This window comes from Poeciliopsis prolifica, unplaced genomic scaffold (assembly GCF_027474105.1).
Source record: "Poeciliopsis prolifica strain line A6 unplaced genomic scaffold, Auburn_PproV2 SCAFFOLD008, whole genome shotgun sequence".
Classification (NCBI taxonomy): Eukaryota; Metazoa; Chordata; class Actinopteri; order Cyprinodontiformes; family Poeciliidae; genus Poeciliopsis; species Poeciliopsis prolifica.
This window is the reverse complement of record NW_026562383.1, coordinates 7,013,137-7,027,148: the sequence shown is the minus strand read 5'-3', so window position 1 is coordinate 7,027,148 and position 14,012 is coordinate 7,013,137. Positions and strand designations below refer to the sequence as shown.

The 14,012-nt window shown below is 39.5% G+C and overlaps 1 protein-coding gene across 4 annotated transcripts in view; it reads left to right on the top strand.

Annotated features, from left to right (window-relative positions):
* Positions 1–13,303, top strand: part of astn1 (astrotactin 1) — a 333,499-nt gene extending 320,196 nt beyond the window's left edge. For all 4 annotated transcript variants that reach the window (XM_055032916.1, XM_055032915.1, XM_055032914.1 and 1 more), the window contains 2 exons: positions 41–224; positions 10,374–13,303. In XM_055032916.1, the coding sequence (XP_054888891.1) occupies positions 41–224; positions 10,374–10,611 (422 nt within the window). In that variant the 3' untranslated portion in view covers positions 10,612–13,303. The remainder of the gene's footprint in view (positions 1–40; positions 225–10,373) is intronic.
* Positions 13,304–14,012: the final 709 nt, after the last annotated feature.

The following is a 14,012-nucleotide window of genomic DNA, read 5'->3' as shown; positions in this document are numbered from 1 at the left end:
AAGAGTTTGTTCTGACTTCAGATTACTTGTGGTCCTGTAGAAATTGCGGACAAGATCTACAATTTGTTCAATGGCTACACAAGCGGGAAAGAGCAGCAGACCGCCTACAACACTCTGATGGACCTGGGCGCTCCCACTCTGCACCGCGTGCTTTACCACTACAACCAGCGCTACGAGAGCTTTGGAGAATTCACCTGGAGGTGTGAGGATGAGCTGGGACCGAGGTACTGCTCTCTTCTTACCTTTTTTCCTGAGTCATGATTTTCTCTATTTCCCTGCTGTACAAAAATTTTAAGAAGTTTCAAAGTAAACCATTCATTTGTTTTGTTTCTTTTCATGCTGGATAGCTTTTGTACATGTATAGGAAAAGGAAATGAAAAATGGAAGCCCAATGTTCCATCCATCCATCCATCCATCCATCCATTCATCAATCCATCCATCCATTCATCCCTCCCTCCAACCATCCATCCATCCATCCATCCAGCTATCCATCCATCCATCACTCCATCCATTCATCCATCCATCCATCCATCCATCCAACCATTCATCAATCCATTCATCAATTCATCCATCCATTCATCCCTCCCTCCATCCAACCATTCATCAATTCATCCATCAATTCATCCATCCATCCATCCATCCTTCCATCCATCCATCCATCCATCCAACCATCTATCCATCCATCCATCCATCCATCCACCCCTCCATCCATCCATCCACCCCTCCATCCATCCATCCATCCATCCATCCATCCATCCATCCTTCCATGCCCCTGACAACTTATCTTCTAGGATCATCAAGACCCTCAAACCTTTCCACTACAATAAGGTGGCAGCCCATTGAGGGGCCCCCGTGTTATGTTTTTTTAAATGTCCACTTCTCTGACACAAAACAGATTAGACATACTGCATTCCTACCAGTAAATTGGTGATCAACTTCAACTTGATTGATAACACTGTGAGTAGAACATGTATGTGAGTAGAACAGAAACTATGCAAAGTGGTGTGGATCTGCCTTGAGCCGGACTTTTGAAGAATACCTAAAAACTGAGTCTTTGTATTAACGCGTAGACTGTAGTCAAAAAATCTTTTTTTTGTTTTGTTTTGTTTTGTTTTCTTCCATGAGTTGCCCTCCCACAAACTAAACTGTCACACTGAGTGGTGCAGTTGACACTAACGATGCCTTGAACAGTAACAGCATAACTCGCCGCCAAGGAGATTGGCCAAGAAATGTGGCAACTTGACAAGCGTCTGTGTTGGATCACAGTTTGGTGAAAGCTCTGCTCTGAAGTGAGGTTTCAGTGCCGCTAATCCTCAAACGATGCTATGAGCCATTGAATCCTAGAACTGCGTAAACCTTAAACACTGAATCGCCTGATTCCAGAAGTTAAACATGCAGTTGATTTTGTTGAACTTTCTTCAGATTTGACATCTGCAGACCTCATCTAAGTCTAACTACTCTACCCCCCACACGTATTTACTTAAATTTTTTATCCTGACAATAGTTAACGGAGCTAACACAATTCAGGAAGAGCATCTACTGGATATCCAGGGGAAGGTCAGCACAACACCAGGCCTCTTGGCCACACAGTAAAGTTAATGTAAATGTAACATTCTGCTGCTGAAGAGCACTTTCCAATGTAATTTGGATGACATGTGCTGCTAATACATAAAGTACGTTCTCCTAAATAATGAATTGTCACAATGTGGCGTCACATTAGAATCACTGACTTCAAAATATTGTATTGAGATTTTATGAGACATGACAAATCAGAATAGGAGAAGAGAAATGTCTTGTGGTGTTTGAAAAAGTTTCCTTTTCCACAAAAATAAGTCTTGCATGGATTTGTACTCAAACCTCGATTCCCTGATGCCCATAAATAAAATCAAATGCTTCCTGAACTCACCCAAGTCATAAAAGGAGTGAGAAATTTGCTGGACAAATGGCATCATATAAACCAAGATCCATACAAGACAAGCCAGGGATAAATGTTGTGGAGAGGCTAATGTGGGGTTTAAGTTCTAAAACAATATCCCAAATGTTTAATATCTCACATTCACGTCGTTGTTAAGCAATGGAAATACAACCGCAAATTAATCAAGACATCCTCGTCCTGGCAAGAATACATTCTTGTTTGTAGTTTGACACAAGCCATGTGCGCAAGAAGAAGGTGCTTTGACAGATGAGACCAAAAATGAACTTTCTGACTTACATGTGAAACTAATATCTGAACACACCATCCCCAAGGAAGCTGAGCTGATGAAACAATGATTGGAGGGAAAACCTGTTAATGCCAGAAAAATATTTGACATTTGACCATAAGGGTCTGGATACCAATGCATGCCACATTTTTCAGATTTCTCATTTGTAAAAAAAAAAATACAGAAAGAAAAATAAAATGATCCTTTTACTTCTGCCACACAACTGTGTGCTTCTTTACTGCTGGTCTGCCACATAAAGTCCCAGAGAAAAGATTGATCCTAACAACAGGAATGAGTTTAAGGGTTACTGGAACCTGGTTGTACACAACTTGGTTTTTGTTCATTACGTCTGAACGCTCATCAGGGTCTTGAAGAAGTGTCATAATGCTAAATATCAGCTCGCACAAGATCCAGTGTGTGTTTCAAACAAAAATCTGATTTCTTTGCTTTTTTTTTTTTTTCAAAATCAAGACCAAGATCCAAACAGAACAAAAACAGAGGTAATCCTATCTGAACCGAAGCATTTCCCTTTCATTTTTCAAAGCGAGCTGTAATTCGTTCCAGCGTTATTACAAACATACCCCACCGACGGTCAGCTCTCCATTACATCAGCTCATTCAAAGCCGTGCTGCGTCCGACTCTTTGTTTTGATCCTCGACACTGTGCAGATGTCCCTGCGTCTTCGTGACCGCTGTCTGTGCGAATTGACGCGTGAGGAGGAAGCTCTGTCAAACGGGCTAGAAAACAGATTCTGTGACATCACTGTTCTTACTGAAGCAGCATCCAGCCAGGACAAGTCTCAGTGCGCCTCGGTCGTAAAGCGCAAACAAACACTGCGAACGTGAAAGCGCCGCATTATGCTTCCTAAACAGAGTCATGTGTTGGACATAAAATCCACTAATAAACAGACTTTGGCAGGTGAATCTGATTAGCGAAAGCTCCCCTAATTCTTTGTTTCTCTCTGCTTCTGTGGGTTCCCTCACTCTGAAATGAAAGCTTGTTTTTTTAATAGGAACCATGTTGGAAAAGGTTAATGTAGCAGAGGGAGTTTCCTCTGAAGTGTTCCATTAAAATGCACTTAGATTAACAACCCCGCAATTTGGTTAAAGGGAGCAGTGATTAATGTTAATACAAGCACCCCGGAGGAGTGCATTCAAGGTAAGGCCTGACAACAAACTAAGGAAGCATAAACATGTTTCAGCTCAGCCAAGTCATCAAATGTGCATTAGACTTTCCCTATTCGCTGGGAGAAACGACTTAATGCTACACATGGTTATTTTTTAACAAGCAGGCAGGCCAGATGAGAGGTTAATGGCCTCACTGTTTCACTGCGTACAAGCACCCCACGGTGTCAGTCTCTTAATGACTCTGACATTATTTCACTGCTGTGAAAAACAAATGCAGCAGATAAATGTTTGGACTCGAGTCAGGACCAAAATACTGCCAAAAGCATTTTTAGCAAATTTATTAGTCATGCAATGTTTCTGGCTTCTACAGCATCCGCAACTGATGCGCGCCCCATTCTGGAGAAAAAAAACAAAAAAACAACAAAGAAATCCTGAGATCAGCTTGAACTCTGGTAGTGTAGCTATGCGAATTCAATTCAGGCATTTAAATAAAAAAATGAAAAAACTTTATTAATCCCATATTAAACTCATGTTGTCCAAGCCACTTCAAAGATTTATTGAAGATGGTGATGGCTGTGGAAAGATGGTGATGGTAGTGGTCTGTATTACAGCGGTTCTGAAAAAGCCTTTGATCAGGCACTCTGAAGATGCTCAGGGTCGTCCATAATTTTCTTGATTTTTATGAAGGTTCCTTCTTTGCACATCAATCTCCTGCGGCTCCACAGCAGAATCAACCTTCTTTAACGGGTCGTTTAGCCGTTTTGTGCCCTTGGTTCTGATGCCGCTACCCGAACAGACGATGGCAGAAGAGATTATGTTCACCACCACAAGGTCATAAAGGATGCGCAGTATCTTGCTGCAAACATCGAAGGACCTAAATTCCTAAATTAGCAACATTTATTCTCATGCAGTACGAAACACACATCAGTTTCCTAACCACTGATGAAGCTGTCAAGATTTTTTTTACATGGATATGGTCCAAATCTACACCACCTCATCCTACAGATCTGACCTGTCTGGAAACAGAAATTTATGCGATTTCCAAAGGTATTTTTTGTCGTAAGATCTAATAATCTGTTTATTTCCTGTTTTTTTGTTTGTTTTTTTTTTAGAAATAAGTGTGGAAAATAAAATATAAAGTGCGAAAGAAAGGTGAAGATTTTTGAAAATATCACAGAGGCAGTTAGCGTCTTATTTTATCTTATCTTAAGCTTGTTTACAGCAATTGCTGAAAGAGGCGAGCTGATGTAAATCCTCAGAAATTCTTTCGACGCCGCATCAGCATTTTCCCCAGCAAAGCGCCTTAGTGATAGAGTGGCAACCATTCTTACCTGGAAAGGATGAGAAGACTAAGACAAAATAGCTTCTTTTTCCTCAGTAGACTGAGATGTTTCCTCTGTAGACTCATTGCTTATTCATTTTTAGGTCATGTCTGAAGATTACTAATAAACCGAAAGCTCAAATACCGTGTATGATTGCCAAGAAGACAAAAAAAAAAAAAATAGCCTCACAGTTTGACTGCAGACACGTAAGGGAGGAGATTGATGACACGCCGGGGTTCCAGCGCTGTTATCAGTCACCATAAAAAAATAAAATAACGCCTTTCAGCATCATAGGTTCGTAAATGCGAACCTCACCACGTATGATGAATTTCAAACAAGTCAAGTGGATTCAGTGAAACGTGAATAAACAACGCAGCAGCAGGTATTAAAAAAATGATATAAAAAAAACGGAAGATTTTATGACGGCGTAGAGAAGAAGGACGTCGTTCAGGTACAGAAGGAGCCGCCAGGCAGCCAAATTATAAGATCTGAGGAGCTTCATGATGATCAGATCTTATAAGTCCAGAAATTTGCTTAAATATCACTTGAATCACTACTTGGAAAATCTTTTTCAATTCCAGCTGACCTCAAAATCTAATTTAATTGCAGTCCATACAAAGGGAGATGAGGCCTGCACTATTAACAGGCCTCATCTGTTACCAGTCTAACTCTAACTTTGCACTTAGAGTAGCTTATATTTCCTGAAACCACGTTGCAGTCACAGTACACAGTACACTGACCAAAGCAGCGTTACATACTTGGAGGAAAATAGAATAAATAGTCGGCTTAGTTAATAAAACTGACTTTTCTTTTGTTGTCTGGAGTCAGGCAACAAAAGATTTGCCAAATGAGATGATAACGTGCGAGTTGCAAAATGTTTGCATGTCTGGTAAAAATAATACTGGCTGTTATCTTGAACACATTTGCACTCAATAATGATAAAGGCGTGAGTAAAGCAATGGTTCTCCTGAGTGCATGTAGGCTTATCGTTTGAGTTCAGTAGGATGTGAATTATGATGTACTGGACACACGTATAGAACGCAATTATTTGTAGTTAGTTTTCATCCTGGTTTGTCACCATTTTTATGTTTAATCTGATGTTTAAAAATGTCAAATTTTGTTAATTACTAGTGGGTGTTTTCCTAAAGATCTTCAGCGACATCTTCTTGCTTAGTTCTTCATTGAACCAGCAAATATTTGACGTACTACAGAGAGTAAACAGGAATATTGCCTCATGCACAGGGGATAAGTTTCATCTTCTAGTGTCCACTCAAGTGTTATTCAAAGAAATCCTAAGTTTTATGCCAGGAACAATGATAAGGACAACAGATTTTGCATCAGCAAGTCCAAATATAGATAGCAAAGATTTAGCACAGACTGACTCAATGTACATTGCTATAAACAAACGTGAGCATTATTTACAAAGAAATAAAAAGAAAAAATGTGGGCTGTTTCATTGTTGTTTCAGATATTTAGATATGCCAAAAGAAAAACCGAATCAAATCTCACTGACAAGACTGCATGATGTTTTTAACCCAAACCGTAGCGTCTCTGAAGCTCCTGCGAGGGCCAGAGCTTGTCATCGCCAAGGGAGCATCTATTATTTTATAGTTGGCTGAGATGCTTTTGGGAGGGCTGAAAGAAAATCCTCAACCCTGCTTGTTTCGGCTCGGATCGTGTCCTTGGTTGGACTCTCTGGCCTTGATAAATTGAAACATACTTGATATTTTATTGCTTATTTTCTTTCTGTTGTTGGTTTGCAATCTCTCTAATCAGCTAAACCGACATTAATAAATGTTGTTATGGCTGGAAACGGTTTCAAAAAAATCCCAATCATAATCACAGCCGGACTGTTTGCTTTGCTTTTAGACTTTGCAAAGCCAAATGAAGGACCGGAACGCCCACAAAGTCAACGCACAACGTGCCTCCTACCTGTTAGTTCAGCTGTGATTGATTGGTTTCTACTATAGAAACGAGTCGACAAGAATGTAGAATTATTTATATACTCGACTGCCTAATAAAAATATTCCATCATTCATACCGAGGCGTACTGTTGAGGTTTCTCCACCGGTACTGCATCCAGACAGGAGGTCCGGATTCCGCGTTGTCAACTTCATTGGTTGCATTTGTCCAATTGGTTGTTAACAGCGATGATAAATGAACCGACCTCGTGGCAGCAGCTCAGAAGTCTGACAGCTGCTTCCAGAAGATTAATGCAGCATGTCACAAAGCTGCCATGATCTCCAGCGGGTTTCTTGAACGCGACAATGAGTTGCTTGTACTCCGACGACCTCCACCGTTATGCAATCGAGCACCTTTAGGATGTGGTGGAACAGGAGATTCGTGTTGTGCACAGAGGACAGATCCCTACTCTATTATTTTCTGGAGTCAAAATTGCATGAAATTTTAGGCCTAGTTATATATATATATATATATATATATATATATATATATATATATATATATATATATATATATTTAGGTCTGTACTTTATCAGCCACACAAATATTTTCCGCTTCTATACATGCACAAGGATTTATGATGACAACCGTTGCTATTTTTGAGTGTTTCTGTGACCTCCTGACAAATGAAAGCATAACAAACCACAATTTTTTTTTTTTTTGTTCATTTAAAGCAAATAATTATCCCAGTTTCCTCAGACCGCTGAAATCTGTGGTATAGTATTGGGATCATAAAAAGGAAAAACTATACGAGCGACAGTCCCAACGTGACTGGCAAGCACTGTTACAGTCATCTTCTTTATCTGCCGGGACATAAAGCACACCTAAAGCTAAAGATGTATTTAAACATTATTAAGTTGTGTCTTCAAGTGACTCACTGGATCAAATATGAATTGCAGAATTTGCTAGTAGATACAATCAAACAATCAATTGTATGGTCACTTTAATAACTGAAGTGACCATGTGGATAGAGGACCAGGTCAACACAGGCAAATTGCTGTTCACACAAATACAGCTGAGATTCAGTCACTAGTCGTGGTTTTGTGCTGCAGTAGGAAGCTGGAGTACCTGTAGAAACGGTCCAGTGGCCCTCAAAGAAAATCCCCAGCTGAGATCTAAACAGTTTTTGGGTTTTTTTGACACTGTTACCCAACACGCCACCATGCCGTCCTCAGCAAAATCCAAAAGTGGGGGGAAGAAAAACTAAAAAAAAAAATTTAAAAAATTGCAGGTTATCATGCGAGTGTGAGTTTGACAAGCGGATATTAGCTTGCCACAGTGACTGGCAGACACCGCTTATAAATAAAAGCCATCTTTTCTCGCTCACTTCTGATGTCTGCTTTTATTCCACAACAGAGTTCAGATCCAGATCAAGCTTTCATCCAAACCAGAACATATCTCGTGTATTACTGTACGGAGTGATGCAGTTTGAGGTTGTTCTTTTAGTTTTAAGTGCTCAGGCTGCCCACTTTGAACATTAGCAGCAAGCGGATACAGTAGCACCAAACGCTGGTCTTGAACTGATGCGACCGCACATTCGTCTGAATGTTTGTGTTCATCGTCTTCCAGCCGTGTCTCACAGTGGATAGCGGTAGAGTTTATAATGCCCAGGAGTTTTCATCTCCTTTCAGTTTGCTGAGTGCTGGTATTTGAGACTCGGTTCCACCTTTCAGAACAAGGGGAACGCAGAAACACGGTTGAATGACTCCATCCATGCCCCGCGTCGCGACCGTCGGCTGGTTGAGTAAAAGTGGGAAAAAAGATGAGCTTCATGTACAAAGAAATCCACCTTTGCTACCTTTCTACATATCAGAGAGTTGTTGAAGCTGCTAAAATGGAGTTCATGTCTTCTCTAGTCTCTGATAACATTCACCAGCCTCTGGTTCTGTTTAGCTTTTAAAGGAAACCCCGCAAATAACCGTTACCCTTTCACTGTAAAGTTGTTGTTTTTTTTCCTCTCTCGGACCAAAATCACTCGGCCCTGTTTCCACCGATTCAGGTCTTGCTCTTCGCAAAAGCATCGCTGGTTTTGACGAGCTTGAGCCAATGTCCTTTTCCTCCCTCTAGTTAAAACGCTACAGCCGACAAATCGGCCTTCAGATTTCGCTCCTGCTCATTTTCTGAAAGATGTCTTCACTAAATCTCTTGTGTTTGCTCTAAAAATGAAATAAGAGGCTTGCTTCAGAATATATTCCATCTTCCCTTTAGATTGCAGGTCAACCTCTTGTCAAAAAAAAAGAGAGAATTGTAGATGAACGTCTAAACTTCCATTTCAGTCAAAGATTTTTGAGATTTTTTGGGCGATATGGTAGGTTTGATTGAAGCTACCTGTGTGGAGATTTTCTTCAGCAAGAAGAGAAGAACATTTATCAAAAGCAGCAAGGTGGCATCTTTTAGGTCGCGGCTACAATGGAATGACTTGGGTCAAAGAATATTTATGTCATTGAACTGCCCAGTCAAAGGCCAGAACAAAGTACATTTCAGGATCTGTGCCGTGACTTAAAAGGTTCATGGACACGTGATCCGATCTAACCGACGATGTGACATGTAGCAGAGAAGAATGATCAAAAGAAATGTCACACAGTATACCATGCTTTTACTTTCGGTTAAAACATCTGAATAAACCAGCATTTGCTTTCCTTTTTATAAGTAGTCACAACATACTAAGTTTTGGTGGGAATGTGAGAAAAAATGAAAAAACTGAAGTGGAGAGAGTGTGTTTTATTTTCCAAAGCGCTGTATGTGACCTCAGTGCATATCTTCATATTGCGAGCTGCATTGCGCTGCTCAGTGTCTTGATGTGTTGCACGTCTGGTGGCTCTGGCGCGCCCCGCTGGCTTGTGGCTTGACAAAGTGGAAATGTTGCAATGTGGAATTAGTAATTTGGCTGCACAAAAAGAAGAAACTGTGCATGGAATGAAAGAAATCTCCTCTCGCTGCCATTTCCTGACCTTAGACAAACACCTGACAAGAGTTCGCCACGCGGGCCAAAAAAGACTGCATCAGGTTTAATGGTTATTTATTGTGCCTGGAGTCTTGTGAGATGTCTTTATGTGAACTCTGTGTATCATGTTTCCACAGGAGATGATTTTACAGCTGCCCTGGTTTGGCCACACGACAATTTCAAGCATTTCATAGAGTCCCCTTGGCGTTAGTGCTGTTGGGTTTCACACGGCCAGCTCTTCGCTTACCACTAGAAATGTAGCTTTTCATTCATTTTCCACTAGTTGCTGCAATTTCTCCCACTCGGACCTTTAGCCTGCCGGAATGAGCTTAGGGTGGAAATTGGAAAGTGTCCCCGACTGTACAGCTTGCCCAGTGAGCGGCGTCAGGGAGGAAGCGGCGGTCGATACGCTAGTCTCAGGTTGTACGAAGACAGCCATGTCTTCATAAACCAGCATCAGGGACGCAGAATGATGGATGAACTGTCTTAACGAACCAACGTGAGTTTCAGCCTGTCGGCAGCTTGGCAGCACATGAAACCAGATGTTTTGGGGGATTTTTGTCTGCCCCAGTTGCTTCCTAATGTCTTTATCATAAAGTTTATTTCAGTAATTTAGCTTAAACAGTCAAACTTGCATATACAGATGAAATCAGGTACTTCCACTGGTTAAAAAGGCAAATACCCTCAAATTTACATTTATTCCATTAGCTGAAGGCCAGAATAAATAAATGATTAAATCGTTTATTGTTGAGTATTTTTGGCCCGTCGTGTGTTGTCAGACGTGCTTTTGAAGCCTCCATGTTGTTTGCCCCAACAGGAAGGCGGGCCTCATCCTCTCCCAGCTGGACGAACTCTCTCTGTGGTGTAAGGGCCTCCTGCAGGAGCCAAAGATCGGCCTTCGCCGGATGTCCCTCAAGTTCCTGTCCTGCCGTTACACCGACACCAAAGCCTTTGGGCTCAACTGGTCCGAGATGGGCCAGGACGTACACAAGGCCTGTGACGAACAGACACTCACTGTCATGTACAACGACTACGGAGAGCCCAAGGAGCTCTAGAGGTTTGAGTATCAAAAGGAGCAGCACCATTTCCTCACAGTTTCCCAAGAAAACACAGATTTTAAATACAGCTGGCAAGGCAGCTGAGATTCACATCTCATTTCTAAGTGCTCCACGTTATTTGAAACGAAATCTTCTCATTTTACCTTTCATGATACTCAGACACAAAGCACTAATAACATTAGCTGTCATTAGCACTGCTCTGCAGCACCTGTAAACATCACTTCTCTATTCGAATGAAAAGTTAAAATGAAAGAAATCTATTTTAAATTAAAGGAATAGCAACAGTGGCCTCGACAAGTTTGAACTTAGATCCACACTGTTATGTGGTTTATATTAAATCCTCTTAAGACAACAGCTTTCATCAAGTACAATTCTCTAACTTGATCCAAATTAAAGTGTTGCTGTTGGCTAGCACCTACCAAATAATGAGATAAATAAACCACTTTTATTTATATTACCTTGTGGCTTTCCTTTTATCTGCAAAACAGCCAAGTTAATTTTTCTTTGAGCTGTCACACTTGAGACATTAATGTAGAGTATTGTACATATGCATCTTAATACATTAGTACATCATCAAAACGTTTCTTTATTTCAGTAACTCAATTTGAAAATTGAAACAAATAAATTCGATGTTCATTTTTATGATGATGAAATTCCCAAATGTGTTTGCTTAGCAGATTGGAAAATGACATAAGAGCAGTGAAATGTTAAAAGCGAAATGTAAAAATGTCTGTCCATGTACCATACAGTGAATGCATTCAATAGCTGGTGAGGTGTGACATGAATGCACTCTGCCTTTGGCTCTGCTAAGGAAGTCCAGGTTGCTCCAGTACGTGTCTTTAAATTGTCCCATCATCTTTCTGTTTCTGCTTGGCATTGCTTCATCATCCCCTTTTATTATCCTCGTTGTTTTCTTCACATTTTATCATCATATATTTTTCATCCACTGATTGCTCCAATAATAATATGGCCTCTTGTATGTATCAGTATGTCTGATATTGTCCTGATTTGTCGCTGTATCCCGCAGCTTCTTGCTGGGTTATTTTCAAGTCAACATTTTCCCCGTTATTATGTGAGACATAATATAATTTATTTTATTTTATTTTATAAAATAGTAGTTTGATTTTCCAGTCTTTGGACTTCATTAGCTTTAAAGCTGCAGCATGTAACTTTTATAAAAAATTTTCTTTGTATGTGTTTGTTGAAATTGCCACGATGTTGTGACAGTATAAGACAGGAAGTCTGCGGTTGTACTGCTACCTGCAGAAATACACCGCTCGGTCAAAAACAACCAATCAGAGCCAGGAGGAGGAGCTTAGTGCTGTCAAACACTGTCATGTACATGCAGCTTTTGTAAAAGTTAGATATTGCGGCTTCGGGCTATGAAACTAATCAAAATTCATTGAAATAAATACTTAGAATATCTTTGCATTTGTGTAATAGGTGCATCATTAGGCATTTTAACAACGGCTTAATCCACTGTGGTGCATCATGTGTTGTCCTGACTTGTCACTTGGCAGAATTTTCTTCTTTTGGTGGGGCCTCTGTTTTGAACTATGCTGGTAGAGACAAAGTAAACAAAGGACATGGAAGAAGTGTGGAGCTATTTTAGAGATTTAAAAAAAAAAAGGTTTACACTGTACATAACATTATCATAAAGTTTTAGCAACAATATATGTAACCTGAATGTAGTGTTGATACTTATTTATCGTTGTAAACTATTTGTTTGAAATAACTCGAAGCCAAGCCGCGTTGACGTACTTCAGTAGTAACTTTTGAAAAAAAAAAATTCAAACAGTATTTTCTTAATTCCTTTTAATGTTCAAACAACATCAATTTTAACTAGCAGAACATCCACACTTAAGCTGCAAAACAACAGTGTCTTAATATTTAAAAACATTTGTTTGTTTGTCATTTAAATATAATGATTTGTTCTGGAAAGCATCTCATTTTGTGTTTGAAACAATTTGTGTTTTTCTTTGACTTTGTTTATAATTTTAATGATATGTCTGAGGGCCATGTCGAAGATTGATGTCGGGAATAGATTTTTTTTCTCCTTTTTGACAAATCTAACATGTGAATACTAAAATAAATGCCTGTAGATTTTTGTATAGATAGTAATACATGATTACATCACAATTTAATCTTTTACCCCTGTATATACAATATACTCCTTGTGATATTTTACTGGATTGATGTGCTTTAGTCGATATCTTAACGAACCAACATATAAGCTGTGTATTGTAGTTTTTGCAAGATTAATGCATTGATTTTGTCCCTGTGAGTGATATGATTGTAATTTGGGAACACTGACTTTTGGAGCAGTTTGGGGTGAAATTAAGGACCATAAAAATAAAAATCAGAAATTCATTTTTATCTTTGAAAATGTTTCTGATCTGCATGAAATACTGTTTATAACATGTGTCCCATGAAGTTTTCATGTTGACCTTTGCTACTTTAAGCAAAAGAGGCTACGCGACACTTTACCAATGAAGTTTTTCACAGCACTAATGGTTTGTCTATCAAATCTTTAATTTGTGCTCTACAGATAATCCTGCTCCTGTTTAACTGTCAGCTTTCTGTGACAGTATTGAGACTGGTGTTGCTAATTGTTGTTGCAGTTCTGACCTCAGTGCTCAGACTGCTGCCCAAATGTTTTGTTGAAATAAAATAACCCTTGAAAAATGGGTATGATTTGTGTGCATCATGTCTAATGATCTAGGTTCTGACAGTTAATTGTTGCCAGATTTAATGTAAAATTTGATGAGGTCTACAAAGCATTTTATGACTCATTACTCCCTCCCCAATTTGCAATGTAGAGATTTTAGACAGTGGACCCCTCGTGTTTGTAGCTAAAATCCCAAAAACTGTGATAACATTCTATTTTAATAGTTTACACACCAGATATACCTTAATATGCATTAATACGCCCAGTGGAAACTGTCTTAGCATCAATAGTAATTTTTATTTCCACTTTGTGGGTTACAGCCAATCAGCATTCTTGGTCTTGCTGTTTAGCGAACGCCAGCCAATAAGCAAGTCAGCTTTCCAGTTTCACATATGATGATGATAATGATCGCTATTCTCGACCTGCCTCTTTTTGTTGGTTTGCAGTTATTACATTTCCAGATGCTAGATTAAGTGTTGCTGAGTGAGATTGTTCAAAGAATGAACACTGGTTTAAAAGGCAATCCTACTTTAATCTCTGCCATTGCATCCCTCACCTGTTTGTTGTGTTTCTGTGTCTTCATGATGCGGTCTGTTCATTTGATGTGTTGTAACTTCTCCTTTTTTTTTTAACAATTTAAGTTACTTCTGTAAGCAATTAGTGATATAGAGACATATATGTCTATTTACCACTTATGAAAGAATTAAGCATGTTTTAGATATTTCACTTT